Consider the following 26402-nt stretch of genomic DNA (forward strand, 5'->3'; position numbering starts at 1 on the left):
GGACAGATGGGTGGCGGGGGGTGGGGGGGGGAGAGGGAAGGACAAGGGTAGATGCCGGGGGGCAGGGAAATAATAAAGCCAGTGAAATAAATGCAAGAGAGAGGAGGTAGCTGGGTTAGGGCAGTAGCACGGAGGAGGTGAGATGTGGGCAGTGTCTGGAAATGTTGCAGAGACAGAGCCAGCAGGATTTGCTGCAGGACTGGATGAGGGGGTGCGAGACAGCGTCAAGGGTTGGGGGCCACAGCTCTTGGGAGGAGGACATTGGCATTAATCAAGATGAGGAAGACTGGAAGGAACAGGTCTGGAGGAAGGCATGGGATTGGCTTTCAGACAGTGAAACATGAGATGCCCGAAGACCTTCAAGTGGAGACGTGCATGCAGAGTTAGATATGTGAGTCTGGGGTTTCAGGACAAGGTCTTGGCAGGACACTTAAATCTGGGGGTCATCAACATGTAGATAGATTTTTTTCTTTTTCTTTTTTTTGAGACGGAGTTTCGCTCTTGTCATCCGGGCTGGAGTGCAGTGGCACGGTCTCAGCTCCACTGCAACCTCCACCTCCTGAGTTCAAGCGATTCTCCTGCCTCAGCCTCCCAAGGAGCTGGGATTACAGTTGGCTGCCACCATGCCCAGCTAATTTTTTGTATTTTTAGTAGAGACAGGGTTTCACTTTGTTGGCCAGGCTAGTCTCAAACTCCTGACCTCATGATCCGCCTGCCTTGGCCTCCCAAAGTGCTGGGATTACAGGCGTGAGCCACTGTGCCTGGCTGATGGATTTTTAGATTTGAAATCACTAAGAGAATGAGGGAGGACAGAAAAGAAGCCCAAAGGCAGAGCCCCAGGGCACCCCAGTCTTTAGAGGTCAGGAGATGAGGAGGAACCAGCACAGGAGACTGGGAAGAAGCCATCCCAGGGCAGAAGGAGAAGCAAGAGGAAGATTGGCAGCCTGAAGGCCAAGATCCAGTAAGGAGCCAGGATCCGTGACACCGGGAGACCAGCCTGGCTCCTGCCCACCTGCCGTCCCACTGTGGGGAAGACACAGATGCAGACTATAGTCCCCACTGTTATAAAGTGACAGGGACAGGGAAACGCAAGAGTCCATTAGCATGAGATGAGAATGGGGGAAGGTGGAGGTGCACAGTGTAGGGGCCTAGAATGTAGACATGGGGAGCTGGGGAAGACCCTCTCGCAGAGAAAGGGCTCTAAGCCGGACATCAGAAGGTGAGATCACATGCATGGCTTTGTGGGTAATGAGGCATTTGAGGTGGGCCCTAGATTTCCACAGGAGAAGATGGGATGGGGAAAGGCAGTTCCTGGCAGAGTTTGTAGAAAAGTCATAAAAGTAGCGGTGTGTGAAGAGGCTGCAGGGAATGGCAAGTAGCCCATTTGGGTTTGGGGGTTCTGACCTTTGGGATGCTTAGAGACAAGGCTGGAAGGTGGGGAGGGGTATGAGAGAGGCAGTGGAAACCCTTAACCTCAAGAGGCTCACAGTCTAGTTAGAGAGGCAAAGCCCCACAGTGCAGGGAGATGGTGGTGGGTGTCCAAGAAAGTGCTGTGGGCACTCTTAGGGCAAGGTAGAGGTTAGCTAGTGGAACCAGGTCAGGCTGCTCCTGGGAGGCAGACCTTGAAGAACATGTTGGTGTTGAACATGCCAAGATGCACAGAGAAGATTTCTTGGCAGAGAAGACCACACGTGCAAAAGGTATGGAAGCAGGAGCTTGCACCCCTTCCTGCATGGGTACTGGGGAGCCATTGGCAGTTCCTGAGCTGGGGGAGAGACCCAAGTTGGATCTGGATTTAGGGTGGATAAGAGGTAAAGGGAAGGGGTCTTGGAGGTAGGAGCACCCTTTTGGAGGCAGCTACACAACGAGATGAGGTAGTGATGGCCTCGGCAGCAGATACATATGGGACCTATGGGGTGGTTTTCCTCTAAGTTGGGCCAAGGATTTTTGCAAGCTGCAATCTCATACTCACATTGCCCTGCAGGGGTGAGGGAGAGGGCCAGGAATGCAGTTACAACCCAAGGCCTCACTGACCCAGGAAGATTTTTGTGGAGAGGCTGCCCAGGGCCAGTGGGGGCAAGGAGGACCACGTGTACTCACTATCATGCTAGCCCCTGTCCATCAACCTGCCCTTTAACCCTCCCAGCAGCCTTATGGGGCAGGTCCTAGTGTCATCCCCATTTTGCAGATGAGGGAAATGAGGCACAAAGAGGTAGAATGGCTTGTGCTATTGCACAGCTAGGGTGTAAGAGGCCAGGATTTGAACATGCATCTCCCTGACACCAAAGCCAGCCTCTTAGCTATGTGTGAGATTGCCTTGCAAAGGCTTTATTCAGTAGCCAAAGGTCCGAACCCTCCCAAAGGAAAGGATCAAGAGGGTCTCCCCGACCTCGTTGCCCTTCCTCACTCCCTGGCCAGGCTGCTATTTCAAGGTGAACTAAGGGACCCCAGAAATAAGATCAATGAACTGATTTATCAAGCACTTAGTCTGTGCCAAGCATATAGAATGTATTTATCAGATGTATCTAGGCCAGGTGTGTATATGATGTATTTATCCTGGCTCAGGAACCTGCAGTGGCTCCCCAGTGCCCTGGTCCAGTGGTCTTAACCTCATTTCACAGATGAGAACTTTGATGCTTAGAGCAGATGTGTTGCCCGTAACGGGATTTGAACACCGGGCTGCTGATTCCTGGGTCTGTATTATTTCTAAGACACCTCACTGCCTTCTGCATTGGCAGGAAGGGGTGAACCCCATGGCTTCAGAACTGGAACAGGAGAGTGGACCAACATGGAGCCCGCCCCAGCCGCAGCCCTAGGGAAGCGTCCAAGCTGGCTCTTTGTATATAAATCATGGTCTGTTTGCTGAACAGGGAGTGTGTCTTTCCTCCTGGGGAGCTGCCCCAGGGTGGCTGCAGGTGTAAATAGGGTTGAATTCAGGATAGGGCCTTCTCTCCTGCCCAGCCTGACCGCTGGGTAACCTCTGGCCTGGAATGAAAGGCTTTCCAGTAAGTGCCTTGCTGGACTGCAGCTCAGCCATGTGCCAGGTGGGAATGGGGATGGGAGACCAACCAAGAGAAGGATTCAGGAGCCTGAGAGCAGAGGCAGGAACTTGCCAACAAATCTCTTAGCAAGCTGCTTTCTCAGCTGGCCGCATAGAGCGTCCCCAGGGACGGGGCAGAGCTGGTCACGAGGAGCCCTGGCTGCCCTCCCAGCCTGATCTAGAGGAAGAAGGGCGCATGGGGTGAAAACACCAGGGAGCCCAGGGCAGGATTCAGAAATCAGACACTGTGGCTGCCTGTCCCCTGGACTTGAAGGACACACGGCCTGGGCCTCTCTTGATCCGTAACTGATCCGAGTGGGTGGGGTGGGTTGGGTAATCAGATCTGCAACTGTTTTCACAGAGAACTGAGCGGCCCCACCATGCCCCATGTGTGGAAAACATTCCACTTGGCCTGGGGCCAGGCCAGTCCCCCCTTGGTCTAGACTTGAGTGTGTCCCATCCCCTCTCTGAGGTCTTCATCTATGACAATGAAGGGGTAGGGGCAGCAGGATCCCCCAAATTCCTCCAGGCCCTTCAAACATCTGGTTTGAGGTCCTGTGATAGAACAGGAAGGGGCCTGAGCTGCAGCCAGGAGTGTGGACACCAGGCCTGCACCCTGTGTGCGTTGCTCAGTCCGCCTGGGCTCCTCAGTGCCTCCCTGCTTGAGCACCTCGAGAGGGTGAATAAGGCCTAGGAACTCCGTTCAGCCCTGCCACCTACAGGGGAAGCAGCTGGGATGAACCAGCAAAGGATAAGTCTGTCTGGCTTTGGGATATGTTTTCCTACCACTCCTTAAGCGTGGGAGGGCGGACATTCTGGAAATGCACTTCAGCCCAAACAGGGAAGCCATCCCAGGATGCAGTGCTGCGTCCCTCCAGCCTTCTCCTCCCTCCTTGGCGAACTCCCTTCTGGTAATAAATTCTCCGACTTCCAGCCCATCCCAGGACACAGGGCTGGGTCCCTCCAGCCCTCTCCTCCCTCCTTGGCGAGCTCTCCCTTCTGGTAATAGATTCTTCCAACTCCAGCCTCATCTTCCTCCTAACTTCTCCCTCCCTCTCTCACTTCCGTTCCTTTTCTGGGCCGAGTCTTTTTTCAGACCTTGCCCAGCCTAGAGAGGTGGTTAAGTGTGTCAATTTCAGGATTCTCCTCCTTCAGTCAACACAAGTTAGCAGTTAGGAAGCCCTCATTAAGGAGATTAGAGGCTAACTGAATTCAGGAGGTGCCGTAAAGCACACACTGCAGACTCAAGTGGGCTCAACAGACTCCAGAGTTTCCACTGCGAAAGGTGGAGCCTATGACTCTCAATGTTTTCAGCCTCTGCAGGGAGGACACTGAAGGAACAATCACTCCTCTTAGGGTTGCACTCTGGTCCCTAAAGGAAATTGCTGCTGCCTGCAATGACTCCATAGTTGTAAGGAGTTGATGAGAGACGCCACCTCTTTCAGGAAGCCCTTCAGATAGTACCCGGCATGTCTCTTTCTCCCTCCCCTTCACCTTCACAGTTTCCTGCACTGAGTGCAGAAGGCTCTGGTTGTGCCCGAGGGTGTCTTCCTCATTACTTTTCTCTCTGGTTCATGGGATGGAAAACTATCATTTTGCACTTATGTCAGCCTTTACTCCCAGGACAGGTGCCTGATGCCCAGTGGTAGGGGCCAGGCCTCGTAGTTCGTTCATGCACTAGAATGAGAATGGCCACAAATTTTTGCTTTGTGCATTCGTTTGATTTCTTTGCCCAAATTTTCTTTCCTTTTTTTTTTTTTTATGGAAATAAGTTTCTGGTTATAAAAAGGTAACCTATGAGCTGAAGAAATCAAAAAGCACCTGTAATCCCGGCACTCAGAGGTAGCCACTGGGTCATTCTATCCAGACTTAGTTCTGTACACTTATACTTTGATGTACAATAAGAATTATACTATTTTTTTTCTTCTTTGCAATTTACTTTAAAAAAAGGAAAAAAAAACAGATCCGATGGATGTCTCCCCAGGTAAATAGGCACAGGTTGACCCCACCTGTGTGGATGACTGCATGGTATCCTATTTTCTATTTGAGCCTCAGTTCACCCTCTATTGGCTACAACTAATCTTGAAGAGATAGAGGATTGGCACAGTTATGGTTTTTGGGCCAGATGCGGTGGCTCATGCCTGTAATCCCAGCACTTTGGGAGGCTGAAGTGGGCAGATCACTTGAGGCCAGGCATTCGAGACCAGCCTTCGCCAACATGGTGAAACGCTATTTCTACTAAAAATACAAAAAATAGCTGGGTGTGGTGGCGTGCATCTGTAATCCCAGCTACTTGGGAGGCTGAGGCACGAGAATCACTTGAATCCAGGAGGTGAAGGTTGCAGGTTGCAGTGAGCTGAGATAGCACCATTATACTCTGGTCTAGGTGACAGAATGAGACTGTCTAAAAAAAAAACAAAAAACAAAACAAACAAAAAAAAACAAACAAACAAATAAAAAAAAACATTTTTTGTATGCCAGGCTGGGTGTGGTGGCTCACGCCTGTAATCCAGCACTTTGTGAGGCCAAAGTGGGTGGATCACTTGAGGCCAGGAGTTCCAGACCAGCCTGGCCAACATGGCAAAACCTCGTCTCTACTAAAAATACAAAAATTAGTTGGGCATGGTGGTGAGCACCTGTGGTCCCAGCTACTCGGGAGGCTGAGGTTGGAGAATCACTTGAACCTGGGAGGCGGAGGTTGGAGTGAGCCAAGATCGCACCATTACACTCTAGACTGGATGACAGAGTTAGACCCTGTCTCAAAAAAAAGAAAAAAGAGTTTTGTATGCCAAAGTAGAGAAAAGTGGGTGGCTGACTGGCACTGATAGTTGACCCGCTGACCAATAGAAGAGTGGACCGAGGTCTGGGAAGTGGCTCAGCCTGAGCCCTCGGTTTCTGGCCACTGTTTTCTGCCCTGAGGAGGAAGCAGCCCATGGTGGGGACTCTGGGTCTCGGCCTCACCTTTGATGGTGGCACTGGAGCCCGCCTGGATGCTGCCTGAGGTCAGCCTTTGCCGCCGAGCCTGCGCTGGCATTGGAGGGGCCCTGGGGACGGTGGCTTGGGGAAAAGAGAAGGATGGCCCTGGGTCACACCCTCAATGCTCTGTGCCTGCAGGAGGCCTCAGTGGGGCGACAGTCATTGACTCCCTCGACACCCTCTACCTCATGGAGCTGAAAGAGGAGTTCCAGGAGGCCAAGGCCTGGGTGGAAGAGAACTTCCACCTGAATGTGGTGAGTCAGAGGCCCTCGGGGGGTGGGGGTCAGAAGAGGCCCAACAGCCAGCTTCACCCTGTCATCTCTGAGACCCAGAGGTGTTGAGGGTCTCGCCCAAGGCTGCACAGCCCAGCAGTCTCAGAACCAGGGCTGTCGTGCACTCTGTGCTGAGCCCCTCCCTTAAGACAGCCTTGAAGTGGGGACATCCTCCCCAGTCTAGCATCCTCCCTAGGGAGGGGACACCACCACAACCATCTGTCCCCTCCCTGCAAGGTCAGTCATTGCTCATCTGGGGCACATTGCTCCCAGCCTGGACGGCCCCCCAGGGCTGGATCTGTCACACAAAGCAGCGGCAGCAAGTGGGGAATGGCTCTGTGGAGGAGGGAAGTGGCTCATCTGCTCAGAGCTGCTCCAGCCTTGAGCCTGCCCTGCACTGGCCTGTTGAGATGGCTGGGTGGGGTGGGCGTGGAGTGGGTGGTACACATCCCTTTGCAGGCCCACAACCAGGCCTGGGACCTCTTGGTCTCCAGTCTTGCAGGCACACTTGGTCAGGGACCAGGGCCTTACAGAGGGGATGGTCATGTGTCTGGATGGCACAACAGCCTTGAACACCAGACCCCACCATGTTGATCTCTCAGCCCAGACTAAAGCAAGGCATGCATCCCAGAGGTGAGCTCCCCCGGAGAGAGGCTATTTACATGGACTTGGGGAGTAAGCAGTGGAGATCGAGGGGAGGAGGGGCTGCATCCAAGCACACACCAGCCTCCATGTGGGCTCCAGGAGTGCCAGGTCCTGCTGCAGACAGGTCTGGGACCGGCTCCTCCAGCTCCTGGCAGCAGTGAGGCCCCTGCCTCTTTGAGAGACAGTTTGCCAGCACAGAGCAGGGCGGAGAGTCTGGGAGAGCCTGGGAATGCAACACTTTAGGGGAGCTTCCCTGGAGACAGAGGCCTCTGGAGTCCTGGCTGCCCTGCACCTCTTGGAAAAGTCATTGACCCTCCCTGAGCCTTAGATTCCTCAACTATACAATGAGAATGATGACAACAGCAACGATATTAATAATGCCTAACTCATAGGCTTATCATGAGAATTAAATACAGTGGAGAGTTGTAACCACATTTTATAACACTGTGAAGTCTGATGCTGATGTAAAGTGAGGTCACCCTTGTCATTATTAGGATGACTTTGAGGCTTGTTAACACTTCTGGTTGTTTGTGTGAGGCCAAGGAAGCTGAGAATCCTCCATTACCCCCGTCTTTGGGTTGGAGAAAGGTGGAGGAAGGAGAAGGAAGGAGTGTCCCCCTAGGCCTTCCTTGTCCCCTGTGTAGACAGTGGCTCTTTGGGATACAGAATGGGCTCAAGCAGCCACCCACAGTGCCCTAGGAACCGGGGGACACTCAGGCAGGTGGGGTAGGTGAGGAAATATCCCTGGAAGAAAGCAAGGTGGGGTCACTCGACCTCGAACCTTGACTTTCTCATCTGAGAAGTGGGAATGATGACCCTTGCCACACTCTGACCTCGCTGAGCCCTGGGAGGCTGAAAGGGAGCGGTTTTGGATGTGCTCTGTGGGTGGAAGAGTTCCCCCAGGTTAACAGGTGAGCACTGCTGTTCTCAGTAATAAAGACAGTGGTGTGCAAAGCATGCTGGGGGAACCCTCTGGGGCAAGGAGGGTGACAACAGGCATGTCTGGCTATGGGCAGGCCTCTCTCTGCAGCGCCCCTGTGTCCCATGTCCACCCTGCATGGGAGGGGTTGGCAGCCCTTTTCTGCAGCTGAGGAAATGGGGCAGGGAAAGGCTGCACATCTTTCCAGAGGTGCCAAAGCCAGGTCAGTGGTTCAGGTGGGATTTACCCCAGATCTGGTCCTGGTATGATGCTCCAGCACCCCTGATTTGCAATCCCAGCTTAGGAAAGAAAATAGAAATGGTTAAGGCAAGTATGGGCGTGCCCTGTGCACTCTGAACTGAGGGCCCAAGAAACTGCTGCTCACTGAATATGCAACTGCCTGGCCCCTCCTTCTTAGCCCCAGCCTGTCCCTGTCTGCCCCACAGCCTCAGAGAACCAGGGAAGGGCCTCGCTGTCTTCCTGCTAAGCCTTGGGGTCTCCCCGGGAAGGGGAAGTAGCGTGACCAGAGTGGGATTCGCCTCCCCTCAGTCTAAGCTCTAGCCAGCAGCTCTCCAGGCAGGTTCTGGCGCTCCTTGGAGCACAGCCAGGCATCACTTTGCTGCCATCGCCTTGGCAAGGGCTGGGGAAGGAAACCAAGCCCAGTATTTATTTGGAATGCTGGAAATTGCAGGAGCTCTGCCAGGCAGGTGCTGATTCCTCTCAACTTTTGTTATGAAAACCACCACCACCTTGCCTGGCTCACCAGAGCCGGGCACAGGTACGGGAGGAATATCAGTGACCAGGGTGACCTGTCTGAAGGGTCTGAATCTTACAAGTGTCCCCACTGTCCCCCTCCTTTCTGTCCTGCAGAGCGGAGAAGCATCCTTGTTTGAGGTGAACATCCGCTACATCGGGGGACTCCTCTCAGCCTTCTACCTGACGGGAGAAGAGGTGGGTTGGCCCTTCACGACCCCTGGACTGTCCACGCTGGAAAGGGCTTTGGAAAACATCCAGTCCTTCCCCCTCATGCCACCCATGGGAAAAGAGACTTAAGGGGGCAGGGATGGGCCTGGGGCCGCCCAAGTCCACCCCTGAGGGCCTGTTTTCCCTGCGACCATCCCTCCCCTCCCTGCTTAATCAGTCATTGCTTATGGTGGGCATGTTGCTCCCACCCCGGACGGCCCCCCAAGGCTGAATCTATCACACAAAGCAGCGGCAGCAAGAGGGGAATGGCTCTTCCTCCTTTACTCTGATGCCTCCATTCTGCTGCCCAGGTGAACCCAACTGGCTCCCACGGGTGCTTGTACATTCTCTGAGAGCAGCAGCTGGGTCCACACATCATCCACTCGGATCCCACCCAGCATCCAGCAGACACCTGGGCTGCTTTGCACGGGTGTTTGTTCTCAGGACTCATACAGCCAAGACCAAGACCCCCAGGCCTTGTCCTCCACAGCCACCCCTTGCCCTCCCCTCCTGGGCCAACCACCAGCTAGACACCTGCTCCAGGTCTCACAGGGGCAGCAGGTGAAGTGGTGCAGCCACTGCTCTATCTGCCAGTGTCAGGCCTTGCCCCCAGGTGGGCTGTGTTGGCTTCCACAAGGAGGGCTGGGAAGTGCACGCTGCAGGAAGGCAGAGCTGGTGCAGTCAGGAAACCTGGCCCTCACTCCACACCACCCTCACCTACTCATGGGCTTAGCGAGCTCCTTGTCCCACCATGGGCCTCACCTCCTTCCCCAGCATGGATGGTTCTGATACCCCTTCACTCAAAGAGCTCTTAGGACATGGGATAGGAAGGAAAGGGTGGGGCCCCAAGGCTGACGGCTCCAAAGCCCATATTCTCCTCCCTGCAAAAGAATTTTGAAAACCACAGAGCTCTATAGAAATGGGAGGCTTCTTCATCCCTCATCCTGAGCTCCAGTAAAAGCACAGCCCAGATATCTGGTGGCGAGGTTGGCTGAGTCCCCAAAACATCAGTCATTGGTCAGTTCTGTTCCCCATTACTCAGATGGACTGCCGTGAGGCTGGACGCCCCCCTGCTCTGACCACCCAGAGACAAATAATGATGCCTGCCCCCCGCCACCCAAGGAGCCATGGAGGTGAGGTGGGCAAGCCACAGAATAATCCCTCTTCACCTCCACCGCTGCTGTCTGGAAAGTCATTTCCACTTTCCTTCGTCTGTGAAGGTGCCAGGGGCTGAAGTCAAGGGTTTCGAGGCAACAGGCGGGCGCCTTATCTCTCCAGTTGCTCCAGGCCTCTCTCCATCGAGCATAATCTCCTCAGCAGAGATTAGCGCTTGTACCAATTTGTCCCCAAATAATTGTAGATGGAAGCTCTCGGCTTTGAGCCACCTGGAGCCCGAATTCCATTTGAAAACTCCAGGACAGGAAAATGACAGAAGGAGCAGAAAGAGCATCCGTGTTCTTCAGGGCATGTGCCCAGCCTCCCTGCTTGGCCGTGGTCAGTGGAGATGGCCTGCAGGAAGGAAGAGGGGAGGACACAACTGAGGACTCCCGGGGTGGTTTGGGGGTGAGCAATTCAGGAAAGAGTTGGTGGCTGTTGAGACACATTGCCTCTTCCTTTCTTCCCTTTCTTCCATCCATCTTTCCTCCCTTCACTCCATCTTTCCTTCCATTCTTCCTTCTTTCTGTCCATCTTTCCTCCCTTCCTTCCCCACTTTCCTTCCATCCTTCCATCCATCTTTTCTTCCATCCTTCCATTCATCTTTCCTTCCCTCCTTCCATCTATTTTTTCCTTCCTTCCATCTTTCCTTCCATTTTGCCTTTCCGTCGTTCATCTTTCCTTCTGTCCTTCCTTCCATCCATCTTTTCTTCCATCGTTCCTTCCCTTCGTTCATCTTTCCTTTCATCCTTCCTTCCATTTATCTTTCCTTCTGTCTTGTCTTCCTTCCTTCCTTCTCCTTCCATCCATCTTTTCCTCTGTCCTTTTCTCCTTCCATCCATCATGCATCTTCCCTGCATTTTTCTTCCCTTCCTCCTTTCCCTCTTCAAGGGCATCTGTGGTTCTGAGAACTTGCTTTGAGGCCTCAACTTCCTAGAAGGCACCAGCAACTCAGCTTTCCAGAACATAGACCAGATAGTGGGGTGTGGACAGGAGCACCTGTGACTTGAAAAACAGCTCAAAAGGCTCAAGGAGAGGCCAACGTGGCCAGAACCCCTGGGTGGCCAGGCAGGCTCCTGTGCCAGTCAGTGCAGCACCTGCCATCTGGCCACACCTTACTGATTTGTCCCCCGAACACCTCCCTGAACCAGATGCCATGCTGTGTTCCTCGTGTGCTTTCTCACTGGAGCCTCGGATGGCCCCATCAGGTGCATGTTATCACCAATTTGCAGATGAGGAAACTGAGACTTAGAAGCAGTAACTGGCTCCGGGTCGCACAGTCTCTGAGGGTTGTGTTGGGCCTGACTCCTGACCCTGTGGCCTTTGTGCTATGGGCCTGGGTCACAGCCTGGCTTGGCATCACTGCTTGTCACCCGGGCTCAGCCACACTAGACTGAGGCCTCGCTCTTCCCTTAGTCCTTCAGCTCACACGCAGTGGGTGCCTGTCGGGTGGGTCTTTCCATTCTTAAAATTTCCCACAAAGGTTTGTGGAATGAAGGGTGAAGGAGACCCCACACTTTTCCTAGGCTAAGGCCTTTCTTTGCTTAAGATGAAGCGTCAGAGGGAGACCCCCTGCTGGGTAGGCCAGTCCTACTGAGAGCCAGTGCCCATGGGAATAACTTGCATAACCACAGCTACACACGTGATGTTGGCACGGCACTTCACAGTTTACAAAGCACATTCATTTCTCTACATCCTCTCATTTGATTTCCACAAAGACCCCTGCAGCAGCGGGGCACGTGCCACCATTGTGTTGTGCAGATGAGGAAACCAAGGTGCAGTGAGGTTTCCTTCCCCCTCCCTTCTCCTCCACCTGGCTATTTTTTGTATTTTTAGTAGAGACGGGGTTTCACTTTGTTGGCCAGGATGGTCTCAAACTCCTGACCTCAGGTGATCCACCCACCTCAGCCTCCCAGAATGCTGGGATTATAGGCGTGAGCCACCGCTTCTGACCTACAGCATCGTTTCAATAGCTGCATGGTATTTTGTTGCATGGAGCCATTATCTAACCACTTTCCTATTGTTTGATATTTAGAATACTTGCAGTTTTTCCCACTATTCCAAGGGGCGCACTATAGCCACACAACTGCAAAGTGGAAGGATCCGCACTTGGGCCCTGACTCCCAGCCCTGCGCCCTTCCCACCTCGCAGAATGCAATTCCTACTGGTTTCTCTCACCCCTGTTCTGGAATTGTGGCCACTAGGCTGTATCTCTGCGTTGGAGAGACAGCTTGGTGTCCTGGAAAAGAGCCCCTTAACAGCTCCACAACCTTGGGCAAGTTGCTCCTCTGAGACTCAGTTTTCTCATCCTCACAGTGGGTCAGCGCCTTCCCCACAGGCGGTTGCAAGGGCTGAGGCTGGGCACGCCTGTCCACACACATTCACTCAGCATCCTTCCAGGGACAGCTGAGACCTGCAGTGCCAGCCAGCAGCAGGGCCTTCAGAGGAGGGGCTGTGGTTTGCTGGCAGAGAAGAGCATCTAAGAAGTGTTAGTTCAGCGTCCCCAGGGCTGAGGGCAGCCAGACGGCTGGCTGCGTGGAGCCTCAGCATCTGGGCTCTGGTTCTGGTGGGTTCGTTTGTTCACCTTGGGCAGCCTCCCTGGGGGCAAATGAAGATGTAAAGAGCCTCAGTGTGACCAAGGGCCTTGAGAGCCCTTTGTTGTTACTAAGCCTGGCTGTGCACCAGAATCCCAGAGAGCAGATCTGTCTGTCATTCTGGGCTTTGGAATCTGAATCCTAGACCAGCTCCCCAAGGAATCTGATGGGGCTGGTCCCTGTGCCCGCTTCTGGGCCCCTCTGTCTGGCACTAGACATTCTCATCTTCTCTGACCCATCACTGCCAGACGCAGCGCAGCCCCTCCCTCCCACGAGAAGAAAACCACCCCCACCTCAGAGACCTCAAGTCCACATCCTGTTTAAAGTGTCCTGAAATTCTCCTCCCCCTGCATTCCCTACACAGCTGCCTCAGCAATTTCTAATTGTCGGGGAGCCGGGGCAGGACTCAAGAAGGCTTTGTTTTGCAAGGACCACAGGAGGTCAGCAAACTGGGCCCCCTCAAGCTCCAAAAGTGAAAAGACCTGTGTATTCCCCACTCTGAGTGGTTTCCTAGGGGCTTGTGTCTCATCTTTTAAAAATAAATAACATTTATTGTGGGTGTTCTTTTATTATAAAAATCACACAGGAAATAGAGATGAGCCAAAAGAAAATAAAAATGATCCATATGCTTAACCCCCTAGAAGGCCATTATTAATATTTTGTTGTATTTCTTTCCTTTCTTCCATGTCCACAGGATCTTTACCAAAGTTGAATTACTCCGTTTTGAAATGTATTTCTCTTAATAAATTATAAACCCTTTCTTTGCTGTTAATATTCTTCTACAGCATCATTTTATTTTGTTTTATTTTATTTTTGAGATGGAGTCTTGCTCAGCTCACTGCAACTTCTGCTTCCCAGGTTCAGGCGATTCTCCTGCCTCAGCCTCCCGAGTAGCTGGGATTACAGGCGCCCGCCACCACGCTCGGCTATTTTTTTGTATTTTTAGTAGAGATGGGGTGTCGCCATGTTGGCCAGGCTGGTCTCGACTCCTGACCTCAGGTGATCCGCCCGCCTCGGCCTCCCAAAGTGCTGGGATTACAGGTGTGAGCCACCGCATGCGGCCCACAGCATCGTTTCAATAGCTGCATGGGATTTTGTTGCATGGAGCCATTATCTAACCACTTTCCTATTGTTTGATATTTAGAACACTTCCAGTTTTTCCCATTATTCTAAACAGTGCTGGAATAAATAAATCTTTACAACATTCTCGATTATTTCCTCAGAATAAATTCCCAGGCGGGAAACGGCTGGGTCAGAAGGTCACAGGTCCTTTTGAATTAATCAGACATCTCAAAATAGTTTGAAGGGGTCCAAGCCTCAGGCAGAGGCTGTGACGCTTGGGATCTCCCTGTGGCTCCCTTGCTATCCTGTGGGTGGTTGAGGATAAGCCACCACCCTCTCCCTTCATTCCCTGTCTGTGAAATGGGAACGGTGGGCAGGATCAGGATGTCAAATCGGGACAGGCCTGTCCACTGCCCTTACACAGGAAGAGGGAAACAGTCGCCCAGGAGGAAGTGGTCTCTGGAACCTGAGGGTGGTCTTGGCTCCCAGTCCAGTGCTTTTGACAGTCTGTCCGAATGGCACCACCCGTTCCCATGCCCTCTGCCTGTGGTATCGTCCTGCAGTGTGGGCAGGCACGGACCTTTGGAGACCAGCCCGTCTCTGCCAGGTCTTCATCTGGACTTGGAGGTGTCCCCCCACCCCCGGCACATCACTGCTTTCTCCCTCATCTTCCCAGTAGCCACCCTGTCCCAATGAGCAACATCCAGCCTTTGCCACCAGAGTCCTGACACTATGGTAGATGCTTTGCCACAGTTATCTAATTTTCATTTCTCCCAACAACTCTCTAAGAAGGCCAATATTATCCTATTTTATGGACAAAAGCCGAGGCTCAGAAGTACCTTGCCCAAGCCCACGTGGCCAGCAGTTGGAAGGGCCGGGCTGGTGGGCTGCAGCCCTGGGTGGTTCATCCTGCCTGCAGCAGTTCTGGGGTTGATCTTCCCTCACCCAGCCTGGAGTCGAAAGCCCTTTGACCCCCCTCCTTTACAGGTGTTCCGAATAAAGGCCATCAGGCTGGGAGAGAAGCTCCTGCCGGCGTTCAACACCCCCACGGGAATCCCAAAGGGCGTGGTGAGCTTCAAAAGGTAGGATGCCATCTCGTTCCCCACTGGGGCTTTGCTGCAACCATGCCCACCATTTGTGTGTCTTCTCTGGGTGGGGCTGGTGAGGAGGCTCCAGGGGCAGTGGGCAGGCAAGCAGGAGGGAGGACCCTTGGAACCACCTTTGTCAAGCTCGTTCTTTTATGATGTAGAAACTGAGGCTCAGGGAGAGGACCATACCTGCCTTGGGAGCCACTTGGGAGTGAGTCAGTGGCACGGTAAAAGTGCCAACGACTTTCCCGGACAGGTGTTTGTCACCAAACCTGGGTCTCAGAGTTTAGTCCACATAAGCCTGAACCTCCTGGGGTGGGCAGGGGCAGTTCCTCTGGACATCCCACAGTGCTGTCTTAAGAGCCCTCCACAATGGCCCCAAACACTCTCTTCCCCCATTGGGGTTCCAGACCCAGCAGGCACATCACACCCTCCTCCTCTCCCAATGAGGAGGTCCCCGAAGCTGCTAGGAGATCTCAGGATCCCAGCCCTCCCGGACAGGAGCCTAGCTCTCAAGGAGCCCTAGCCACTGTCCCTGTGCTGCATGGAGCTACTTAGTAGAAGCCACATCTCCAGTCACCCAGCAGCTCTCTGGGGCCATCCTCGAGGCCCTCCAACAACCCCGACCCTAGGAAGGCTGTGATGTTCCACTGTACCAGACTTCCCATCCCATCTCCTGAAGTGATTTCTCATCTCAGGGCTCTCAGCCCAACAGAAGCTTCAGCCAGCTGTCCAGGAGGAGAGGCAGGGGCCCTGGGCTCTGGTTGGAGGTCCTGTAGCTCCGATCACTGTCCTGGGGAGGTTACACTCTTCGTGTCAGCCTCAAGGGCTTCACCACCTTTCTCTGGTCTTGCAAAAAGAGGGCTTGGCATGTTCAGCATCTTCATCAACTGTCCTCCCTGTGGTTGGGAAGAATTCCCAGGGTGTGAGCTCACTGGAATCTCACCATAGGCCAGGGAGGGGGGTGCTCTCGGGGGCTGTAGAAATCCCAGTCTCGATGCCAGGGTTGACTCCTCAGAGCTGGACTCTTGGATCTCTGCTCAGATCCCTCTTCCAAACACTGATCCTGGAGAGACACGGCCAGCTGTCATGAAGCCCAGACACACACACACTGTCCTCTGGCTCCCCTTCCCCGGGTCTGGGGTAGGACCTCGTTGGGGGCATCCCTTCCTCTTCTGTCCCTAGCCCTTCCCTAGGTCTCTCAGAGCAGGGACCTGATCGGACATGAATCCTGACATTTCTGATTAAGGAAGCGCGTTTGCTTTTAGGCTGTTTGTGTGTTCTCCATGCCATGTGCGTTCATGTGTATTTCCTGGCAACATCCCCCTTTTTGTTCTTGGTAAGAGAGGCTGTTGCTAAAAATGCCTGCCTCAGAGAGTGGCAGGGCTGTATGGGCCCATGTGGCACTGAGTTTGCTCTTCGGAGGGGGCCTCCTGGCAGGAGCTGGGCTACTGTTGTTGCACCTGCCCCCGGCAGGGTTCACTGTGGGCAGCCCCGACAGGAGGGGCAAGAACGTGGGCCCTCCAGGAGAGTAGGTAACCAGCCCTGCCCTACACGTCAGGGTGGGAAGGACCCTGAGGGGAGGCCGTTCCCCAGCAGGTTTGTTGCACCTCCTCCCTGGTGTCTGCACAGACCGGCCTGGGAGACTGAGCAGGGCCAGCCTGACCTGGGACCTTCAGGGACACTGGACTGCCTGGGAGAGTGACGACGGCCTGTGCAAGGACCTCTGCAGCCAAGTCGGTCTCTTTCACTCATGCTCTCACAAACATGGAAACACTCTCCTGCCACCCTTATAGATCGTAAAGGCCCGGATACACCAGCTGGCCTTTGTCACAAACATGCTGGCATCCATACACAGGCACACGCATTCACAAACGAATATCCGTTTACACGTGCGTGCTTCCGCCACACACAAATAGACATGTCTTCACAGTCGCAAATGTCTGGTGAGAAGTCACTGTGCGTCAGGCATCACGTGAGCACGTGACATGGATTGTCTTTTCAACCTTACAGCAATCACAGGGACTCCATTTTACCAGTAAAGAAACTGAGGCTCAGAGAGGTGAGGTCACTTACCTGAGGTCACACAGCAGCAAAGCAAACTTAATTAGAATCCCGGTCTGCCTGCCTCCAAAGTTGATGATTACACCATACTCGTGAGTGTACCTGCCTAGAAGCTATAGCCAGGGTGGGGAGGGGCATTGTGGAGCAGCCCCTCCTGCCAGGAGAGAGAACACAGGCTATGCGCCCACTTGCACTTGAAAGGCTGGGAGAGGAGGGCAGAGCTTCCTGCTGACCCATTGGCTCACAGGGCTGAGCAGAGGACCTCCTGGTCTCTGGGATGCTGCCCAGAGCAGATGCATTTGGGGCACAGAACACCTAGGATTTGGAATTGGATTCAGTTTTACCACTTACTGTGTGGCCTCGCCCTCATTCTATGAAATAAAGATAAGGGTATCTACCTCCGAAGTTACCCTGTGAAGTTACTGTGAAGGTAAAATCAGAACCACCAGAACCACCTGGCACAGATTAGAAACTTAGTAACAACAACATTTACATGTGCATAATTACATAATGATAAAAATGACAATACTTACATGCATAATTTATACCTCGCAATAACTCTATGAAGTGTGGGTGCTGTCACTTAAGGGATGAGGAAACTGAGTTCTAGGGAAGTTAACCAACCTGCCCGAGGTCACCTTGCTGGGACCCGGAGAAGCCAGCATTGGAAGCTGGGCAGGAGAGGAAAGGCACCCAGCCACCTGCCTGCCTCTGCCCAGGCCGGCTCACTTGTCTGCCAGGGCGTCTCCACCACAGGAAGCCCACTTGGGAGGGTGAACGTGTGGGAGTGGGAGAGAGGAAGGAGAGGCCCATGTGGGGGAAAATGAGAACAAAAGACAGCTGGAGGGCTGGTGGCTTTTTCCTACTTTAAACTTCCCTGAAAATGCAGGAAGAATCAATTATTCAGGAAGCTCTCTGAGACTCACTGAGATCACAAGCTGGAGAGAGAAGTCTCAGCTAGCCTTGGAGAAGAGGGACAAGAGAGGGGGCAGGATGGCAGCTCCCTCTTTCCCTCTGGGTGAGTGCAGGGCCGTCTTAGGGTGGGAGGCCCAGCAGACCTGTTTGAATCCTGTCTCCATCATCTTCTGCCTCTGACTTCGAACGCTTCACTTCCCTGTGTGAGCCTCAGTTTCCTCCTTTGCATAGGGGTATGAATGATGCTTTACGTTATGGGCTTTCAATGAAGTAATGATGTAAACTGCTTGTCTCAGTGCCTGGCACATTATAGTGACTCAATAAATGGAAGTTCTTTTGTTTATTCAGATCAGGAGCCAAGTTTCCCCTCCTGTGTAACCCATCCCTCCCCCACTGTCCCCTGCCCCAAGCCAGGATGAAGGGGGTGTCTGTCTCTACATGTGTTGAGGTCACCTGACCCCAAAGATCTCAAAACCTGAGTCCTCCATCTGTTCCCAGAAGCTGGGAGGCTGATAAGTGTCCCTACTTTCCCAGAAACCACATCCAGCCCCAAGAATGGAGTTAAGAGAGAACAGCAGCATCAGGGGAGCCCCAGCCCTACCCCAGGAAAAGCAGCACCCCTCAAGTGGCAAACAGTGACCTCCACACCCCCACGCCTGCCTTCCTAAGTCCGTCCATGGAGATAGAGGGGCAGACGGGCCAGTTCCTGGGAGGGCAGTGTGACCAGCAGCAAGGAAGCAGAGTGCCCCTGGCAGAGCCAGTCCCTCAACCTGTTCCACACTAACTGCACCTCAGAGACTCTACAAATGGGAGGACGTCACTCCACCCTGCTCTGCCCCACCTCTATCCACCACAGCCTTCCTGCAGAGACTGTGTGCCCCTGGTTGTCCTAAATGTCCCACAGGAAAAATAATCATGATACATAGAGGAGACTGAGGTGCAGGGAGGGGGAGCAGCTTGCCCAGAACCACCCCCATTCTGTACCCTCTTTTCCTCTTTATCCCCACAAAAGCCCAGGAAGGAGGAGGCATGAACCTAGGAGATGGAGGCATCACCTTTGCCGTGTCTTACGGAGGCAGGCACTGAGGCAAGCAAGGATTAAGTGGCTTGCCCGAGGTCTTCAGCTGAGCGACACTTGAACCTGCACCTTCTGGCTCCAGATCTCAGGGAGACTGTAAATGAATGCTCCCGGAAAGGCAGTGTCCTTGTTCCCTATCCTATGATCAAAAGAGAAGCAAGCTGCACAGCAGTTAGCACAGGCTCTGGCATCAGAGCCAGTGCTGGATCCCAGCTCTTCGAATTACTGTGTGATCTCAGGCGGGGGACATCACTGTCCTGTGCCTTGTTTACCCCATTTGCAAAAGGGGAAGCTGTGAGGATTAACCAGGATCCAGCCTCTGCATTCTTTGTCTTTGAAAGCACACAGCTCCAGATGTGTGGTCACACCAGAACTCCCTGCCTGTCTCATGTAGGTTCCATGAAATTCCAGGCCAGGGCCGTTTCGTGTCCATGGGCAGCACTGACAGTGTGCTGGGAGAGGGAAAGAGCTAGGCGGGGCACTGCTTTTCATCGGCCCCATTTGCACCCGAATCACAGCACTGTTTATCCTCCACATGCAGAACCACCAATGGTTGTGAGCCATCCGGTGCCTTCAGCCAGAGGACAGCAACTGGGTGTTCTGTGGGGTCTTTGTGGTCCCCGACGGCATTAACCACATCATCTGTAAACTCAACATAATTCTTGTACCAGGTCTCGAGTTCCCAACTCTTACAGGGGTTGCTTGATGATGGAACAGAGAATATTCCAAGTCAGGCCTGGGTTCAAATGACCTTCAGTGAGTTACTTTATCTCAGTGTCCTCATCAGGAGGATTCACTGGAATTGTACGGCAAAAGCTCCTGGTTCCGTGCCTGGCACGTAGTAGGTGCCCCACCGAGCAGCTGCCGTTACTCCCAGCAGAGGAGCCGTCCTGGCCAGCAGGGGGATGACGGGGGCTGCTTCTGTCTTTTCAGCGGGAGCTGGGGCTGGGCCACGGCCGGCAGCAGCAGCATCTTGGCGGAGTTTGGATCCCTGCACTTGGAATTCTTACACCTCACCGAGCTCTCTGGCAACCAAGTCTTCGCTGAAAAGGCAAGTCTCCTCCCCACTCCCTCCCAAACAGCTCCCACCTTCTTCCTGCCGAGCAGAGGGATGAGCATGCAGCTGCCTACGGGGTTTTCAGAGGCGAATGTGTCCTCCCTCGTGGATCAGCAGGAGGGCAGTGGGGAGCCCGGGAGCCCAAGCTACCGCTAAGATAGCAAATAGCATCTACCTGTGCCCTAACGGCAGGTGGCAGGGAAGGTGAGCACGCAGAGTCAGTAAGATTCTACAGAGGGAAAGGGAGAGACAAGATTCTTCTGGGGAAAAGGTTCTCACTGGTCTGCGTCAGCTCAGTGGCAACCACCCATATGTGAAGTCTGGAGAAAGTGCAACTGAAATCTAGGCACCACCTTGCATTGGCAGGAAGTCCCCTTTCCAGAGACGTTTAGCTTTTCCATGTGAGATCTGACTGCCTTCTTCCCTGTGCCTGTTTAGCTCATGCCGTCAATAGGCTGGCATGGCAATACCTTGCCATGGCAGATGCCCCAACTGTTCATTCCTGCTGTTCAAGGCCACACGGGAAGCTGAGAGCACCAGTCAGCCCTGACAGCTGCCCATAACTGGCCTTGGGCAGCCCCCACTACCTGGAAGGGTCGCTGTAGGTCTGACCTTAAATCCAAAGAAGGGAAGTGCTCACACCTCCCTCAGATGGCACTCAGGCTCCAGCAGCTACGGTCCCTCCCTGAGGGCTGCCTGGGGAGATGGAAGCCCTGCCCATCCTCTAGAGCCCCCGAAGGAGAACTTTGTGGCGGCGCCACTCCTAAAGCCTTGTCTTCCCCCTGGAATGCCCACCTCTTAGACCAGTATGGGAGCTGGGAGATGACTGATAGATTCCCACCTCTACACCACGGCTCCCAGCTTGGCGGCTGGGAGATGATCGATTCCCACAGCTACCCCATGGCTCCCAGTATCATGTCGCCATCCAGCCTCAAAGTATCACCTGGCTCAGCTGTGAGGAAACAGATTTCTGGGCTTCACTCCAGGGCCAGGCATCTACATTTTTAATACGCATTCATGTGCTTTTTGACGCATGGTTTGGGAGCACTACTTACTCAATGTAGGAGTCCACCTGAGTGTCCTTAGAAGCTCAAGAAGAGCTGTTCAGCCTCTTCTTGATTACTTTCTCTGACAAGGAGCTCACTGCCACCCTTAAACAGCTCATCCTCCTGGCAGCCCTTCCTTCAAAAGTGTTTTCCTTACATTGAGAGGGATTTTGCCTCCCTGGAACTCCCCCATTTGAAAGCTCGTGCAGTGAGTTTAACCTCACTTCCCGGTAGCTCTTATTTTCTAATCCTTCCCCACCTCCAAGTCCCATCCCCCAACCTCCCTGTTTCCATTGCTCTTAAATCAGACTCCTCTAGGAAGGTTCTGACCAGCTCAGAATGGAGTGGGACAGGGAACTCACTCCAGTCCCTGCTTATTCTGGAGTAATAGCTACCCCTGCCTGAGCACCCACTATGTGCTAGGCACATTATAATAGCTCCGCTCCTCCCGACAACCCTGTGAGGTGGGTCTTCCTGGTGTTCCCATATTTACAGAGGAGGAAACTAAGAGAGGTCAAGTCACTTGCCCTGGGCCATCCAGCTGGTCAGTGATAAAGCCGTGATTGAAGTCCAGGACGTGCTGGCTCCTTCCAGACCAGATTGATAGAGCAGGCTGCAGGCTTTTGCTCTAGAGTCCATCCGTCTGTCTCTGTCTCCTCTACATTTACATACTCTGGCTATTTTCATCCCCCAATCATGCCTCCCACAGAGGCAATTATTGGCAGTCAACAAATTGGCCCAAATTCTAGAAGCGCCCGCACTCTTAGGGGAGCTAATTTAGCCTGCTTCACTGCTCACCACCAGGACAGTCGAGAGTAACTCAGGTACAAGCACATTCCTGTCCCCGTAATGGACTTCGTTAACATAAATGGATATGAAGTCTGACGTGGCAAAGCCAAGTGCTGTCGCCTGGAAAGGAAAGTCTGACTGCAGAAAGGTGGCTGTCCCGCACTCCCGGCCCTGTACACATATAACTCTATCAACATGAGACAGTGTGGTCCCAAGGGCCTTTCTCTCCCAAGGGGTCTTGTGCTGGCTAGGATGTGCTGAGTAGGATTTAACCACTGTCGGAGAGCAGGCAGTATGGATAAAGCCCTCCTGGATTCCACTTCTCACCTTCAGAGTCCCAAAGGTTGCAAACCCAGCCTCTTCCTGCTCCAGCTGGGGCAGCCTCTGCTCCGTGGTCACCACCCTGATCTGTGTTGGCCCAGTGCTGCCCTGTGTCGGGCAGGAATATGTATGGTTTATGTTGTCAGAATTCATTCATGTCCTGGCTCTGCCACTTAAGGACCAGGTGGCCATCAGCAAGTCACCAAACCTATCTGAGATTCAGGTTTCTTGTCTGTTACACTGAGATAATCTCTTGTCGGTTATGAGGGTTGGCGATAATGTATATAACGGATCTGGCTCAAAGGAACTGAGAAAGGTTAACAGCTGTCATTGCTTTTTATAATTATTATTCTTTTTATTAAAACCCTGAAATGCCTGTTAGGGCATGGGTTATTCAGGAGCCCAAGCCTCTCCCCTGAAATGATTCCAGGATATCAGATAAAATAGCATAATACTAGACTGGGCCATATGAAACTGCCAATATTGGCCTTTTTTTGATTGCCTTATATATTTATTGTTTTTTAAGTGGCCAGAATACTTAAGTTAGCAACACTTAGCACTAAGCAGTTTTCAAGAATATAATACATTGTTATGAACTACAGTCATCATGTCTTATAGCATAGATCTCTTAAACTTAATTCCTCCTAACTGAAATTTTATATCCTTTGATCAGCGTCTTCCCCACCCCTTGGTAACCACCATTCTACTCTCTACATCTACTTTTTTTTTTTTTTTTTTGAGACGGAGTCTCTCTGTCGCCCAGGCTGGAGTGCAGTGGCATGACCTCAGCTCACTGCAACCTCCACCTCCCAGGTTCAAGCGATTCTCCTGCCTCAGCCTCCCAAGTAGCTGGGATTACAGGTGCCCGCCACCATGCCCAGGTAATTTTTGTATTTTTAGTAGAGACGGAGTTTCACCATGTTGTTCAGGCTGGTCTCGAACTCCTAACCTCAAGTGATCTGCCTACCTCAGCCTCCCAAAGTGCTGGGATTACAGGCTTGAGCCATGCCACCCGGCCCATCCTCTCTACTTCGATGAGTTCAACTTTATTACATTCCACATATAAGTGAGATCAAGTATTTGTCTTTCTGGCCTGGCGTATTTCACTTAACACAATATCCTCTGGGTTCATACATGTTGCAAATGACAGAATTTCTTTCTGTTTTAAGATTGAATTATATTCCATTGTGTATACCACATTTTCTTTTCTTTTCTTTTTTTTTTTTTTTTTTTTTTGAGGTAGGGTCTCACTCTTGTTGCCCAGGCTGAAGTGGACTGGCATGATTATAGCTCACTCCAGCCTCAATCTCCTGGGCTTAAACAATCCTCCCACCTCAGCCTCCTGAGTAACTGGGATTACAGGCGCCCGCCACCATGCCCAGATAATTTTTGTATTTTTAGTAGAGACGGAGTTTCACCATGTTGTTCAGGCTGGTCTCGAACTCCTGACCTCAAGTGATCTGCCTACCTCAGCCTCCCAAAGTGCTGGGATTACAGGCTTGAGCCATGCCACCCGGCCTGTCCTCTCTACTTCGATGAGTTCAACTTTATTACATTCCACATATAAGTGAGATCAAGTATTTGTCTTTCTAGCCTGGTATATTTCACTTAACACAATATCCTCTGGGTTCATACATGTTGCAAATGACAGAATTTCTTTCTGTTTTAAGATTGAATTATATTCCATTGTGTATACCACATTTTCTTTTCTTTTTTCTTTTTTTTTTTTTTTTGAGGTAGGGTCTCACTCTGTTGCCCAGGCTGAAGTGGACTGGCATGATTATAGCTCACTCCAGCCTCAATCTCCTGGGCTTAAACGATCCTCCCACCTCAGCCTCTTGAGTAGCTGGGACTACAAGAATGTGCCATCACACCCAGCTAATTTTTGTATATTTTGTAGAGACGGTTTCGCCATATTACCCAGGCTGGTCTCAAACTCCTGGGCTCAGACAATCTGTCCAACTCAGCCTCCCAAAGTGCTGGGATTATAGGAGTGAGCCACCACCCCTAGCCTATACTGTATCACATTTTCTTTTCTTTCTTTCTTTTTTTTTTTTTGAAACAGCGTCCAGGCTGGAGTGCAATAGCGTCATCTCTGCTTACTGCAACCTCTGCCTCCCAGGTTCAAGCAGTGCTCCTGCCTCCACCTCCCAAGTAGCTGAGATTACAGGCCTGTGCCACCATGCCTGGCTAATTTTTGTATTTTTAGTAGAGATGGGATTTCACCATGTTGCCACGATTGGTCTTAAACTCCTGGCCTCAAGTGATCCACCTCCCTTGGCCTCCCAAAGTGCTGGGATTGCAGGCGTCAGCCACCATGCCTGGCTATACCACATTTTCTTTATTCATTCATCTGTTGATGGACACTTAGGTTGATTCCATATCTTGCCTATTTGAATAATGCTGCAATGAACACAGGAATATAGGTAATCTCTTCAACATACTGTTGTCATTTCCTTTGGATATATACCCAATAGTGGGATTGCTGGATTTGACCATTTTTGACCTATTAGCAAGGCAATTTTACCTAAAGCTAACAAATGAGCTACTGTCACTTAACCCCACCTTTAAAAGAACCCTCCGTAGGCCAGGCACAGTGGCTCACACCTATAGTCCCAGCACTTTGGGAGGGAGGCTGAGGCTGGTGGATCACTTGAGGTCAAGAGTTCAGGACCAGCCTGGCCAACATAGCGAAACTCCATCTCTACTAAGAATACAAAAATTAGCCAGGCGTGGTGGTGCATGCCTGTAGTCTTAGCTACTGAGGAGGCTGAGACGGGAGAATCACTTGAACCCAGGAGGCGGAGGTTGCAGTGAGCTGAGATTGCGCCACCGCACTCCAGCCTGGGTGATGGAGTGAGACTCTGTCTCAAAAAAAAAAAAGGTCAGGAGTTTGAGATCAGCTTGACCGACATGGTGAAACCCTGTCTCTACTAAAAATATAAAAATTAGCCGGGTGTGGTGGCACAGACCTGTAATCTCAGCTACTCAGGAGGCTGAGGCGTGAACATTGCTTAAACCTGGGAGGCAGAGGTTGCAGTGAGCCGAGATCATGCCACTGCACTCCAGCCCGAGTGACAGAGTGCGACTCTGTCTCAAAAAAAAAAACAAAAAAAAAAACCCTCCCCGAAAGAACCCTTCAAAAAGGACCCCTAAAGCAGCCAACAATGAGGATGTGTTGAGAGTGGGGTGGGGTAGGAGTTGGCCAGGCAGTGGTTTTGGGGTGAGACTGTCCAGGCACCAGGCAGAGCAGTCAGTGGAGAGGCTTATGGATCAGGCCCTGCCACACCCTGCACGTGGCACCAGGGCAAGGCCATGTCACCACCCCCAGGTTAGAGTCTGCAGTCCGTTGGGCAGCTCTCCCTTCCTGCCTCCTCGTAAGGTTTCCTACGTGCCTCTGAACCAGCTGCCTCCCATCCTCAGCCGGCTGGGTGCAGTTGGCTTCTTCGGAAGCATGAAGGCTCACTTGGTGTCTGTCTCTCGGCAGGTCAGGAACATCCGCAAGGTCCTCAGGAAGATCGAAAAGCCCTTTGGCCTCTACCCCAACTTCCTCAGCCCAGTGAGTGGGAACTGGGTGCAACGTGAGTACAGAGACACCACTGCCCCTCATTCAGCAGGTTCCTGCCCAGGCTTCCTAGGAAGACCCTGCCAGGCCCCTGGGCTGAGTGAGGATGTGTTTGTCAGAGCCGTGCAGCCAGCAAGGCATTCTCTCGGTGCTCCTGGACACCACCTGCCTTCCCACGCATCCTGGGGGCTTGCCCGTGGTTGTCCGCTGCTGCAGTGCCGGGTGTGATGGCTGCTGTTTACTGAAGGCCTGCCCTGTGTTTTCCACATCCTACCTACCTTATCTGGTGCCGTCAATGCTGCAGCTTTCCATCTCCTATCCTGCTGCAGGAGCCTCCTGCATTTTACCCCAGGCTCTCGGGAGGGTCCCAAGTGGAGTCATCCATCCTAGAAGTGGCTCCAAGAGAGGCCAGGCATCCTTTCCCAGCCCCTTTGATCAGGTTCCCCACTTCCAACTTCAATTTGTTTTGTTTTGTTTTGTCTTGTTTTTGAGACAGAGCCTCGCCCTGTCGCCCAGGCCGGAGTGCAGTGGCGGGATCTCGGCTCACTGCAACCTCTGCCTCCCAGGTTCAGTGATTCTCCTGACTCACCCTCTCGAGTAGCTGGGACTACAGCCATGTGCCAGCATGTCTGGCTACTTTTTTGTATTTTTAATAGAGACAGGGTTTCACCACATTAGCCAGGCTGGTCTTGAACTCCTGACCTCAAATGATCCACTTGCCTCGGCCTCCCAAAGTACTGGGATTACAGGCATGAGCCACCACACCTGGCCCTAACTTTAATCAAAAAACAAACAAAAAAAACTATACAACAATGTAGAAATCATGAATTCATCCAGGCGCATGACGGGAGGC

General features: G+C 52.5%; 1 protein-coding gene across 1 annotated transcript in view; it reads left to right on the forward strand.

Annotated features, from left to right (window-relative positions):
- Positions 1–26402, forward strand: part of MAN1C1 (mannosidase alpha class 1C member 1) — a 176206-nt gene that overhangs the window by 128010 nt on the left and 21794 nt on the right. The window contains exons 3-7 of the mRNA XM_010355702.2: positions 6155–6270; positions 8723–8803; positions 14614–14708; positions 19705–19822; positions 25472–25565. Coding sequence (XP_010354004.1) covers positions 6155–6270; positions 8723–8803; positions 14614–14708; positions 19705–19822; positions 25472–25565 — 504 coding nt within the window. The remainder of the gene's footprint in view (positions 1–6154; positions 6271–8722; positions 8804–14613; positions 14709–19704; positions 19823–25471; positions 25566–26402) is intronic.

The sequence above is a fragment of the Rhinopithecus roxellana genome, chromosome 12, assembly GCF_007565055.1.
Source record: "Rhinopithecus roxellana isolate Shanxi Qingling chromosome 12, ASM756505v1, whole genome shotgun sequence".
In the NCBI taxonomy this organism is placed as follows: Eukaryota; Metazoa; Chordata; class Mammalia; order Primates; family Cercopithecidae; genus Rhinopithecus; species Rhinopithecus roxellana.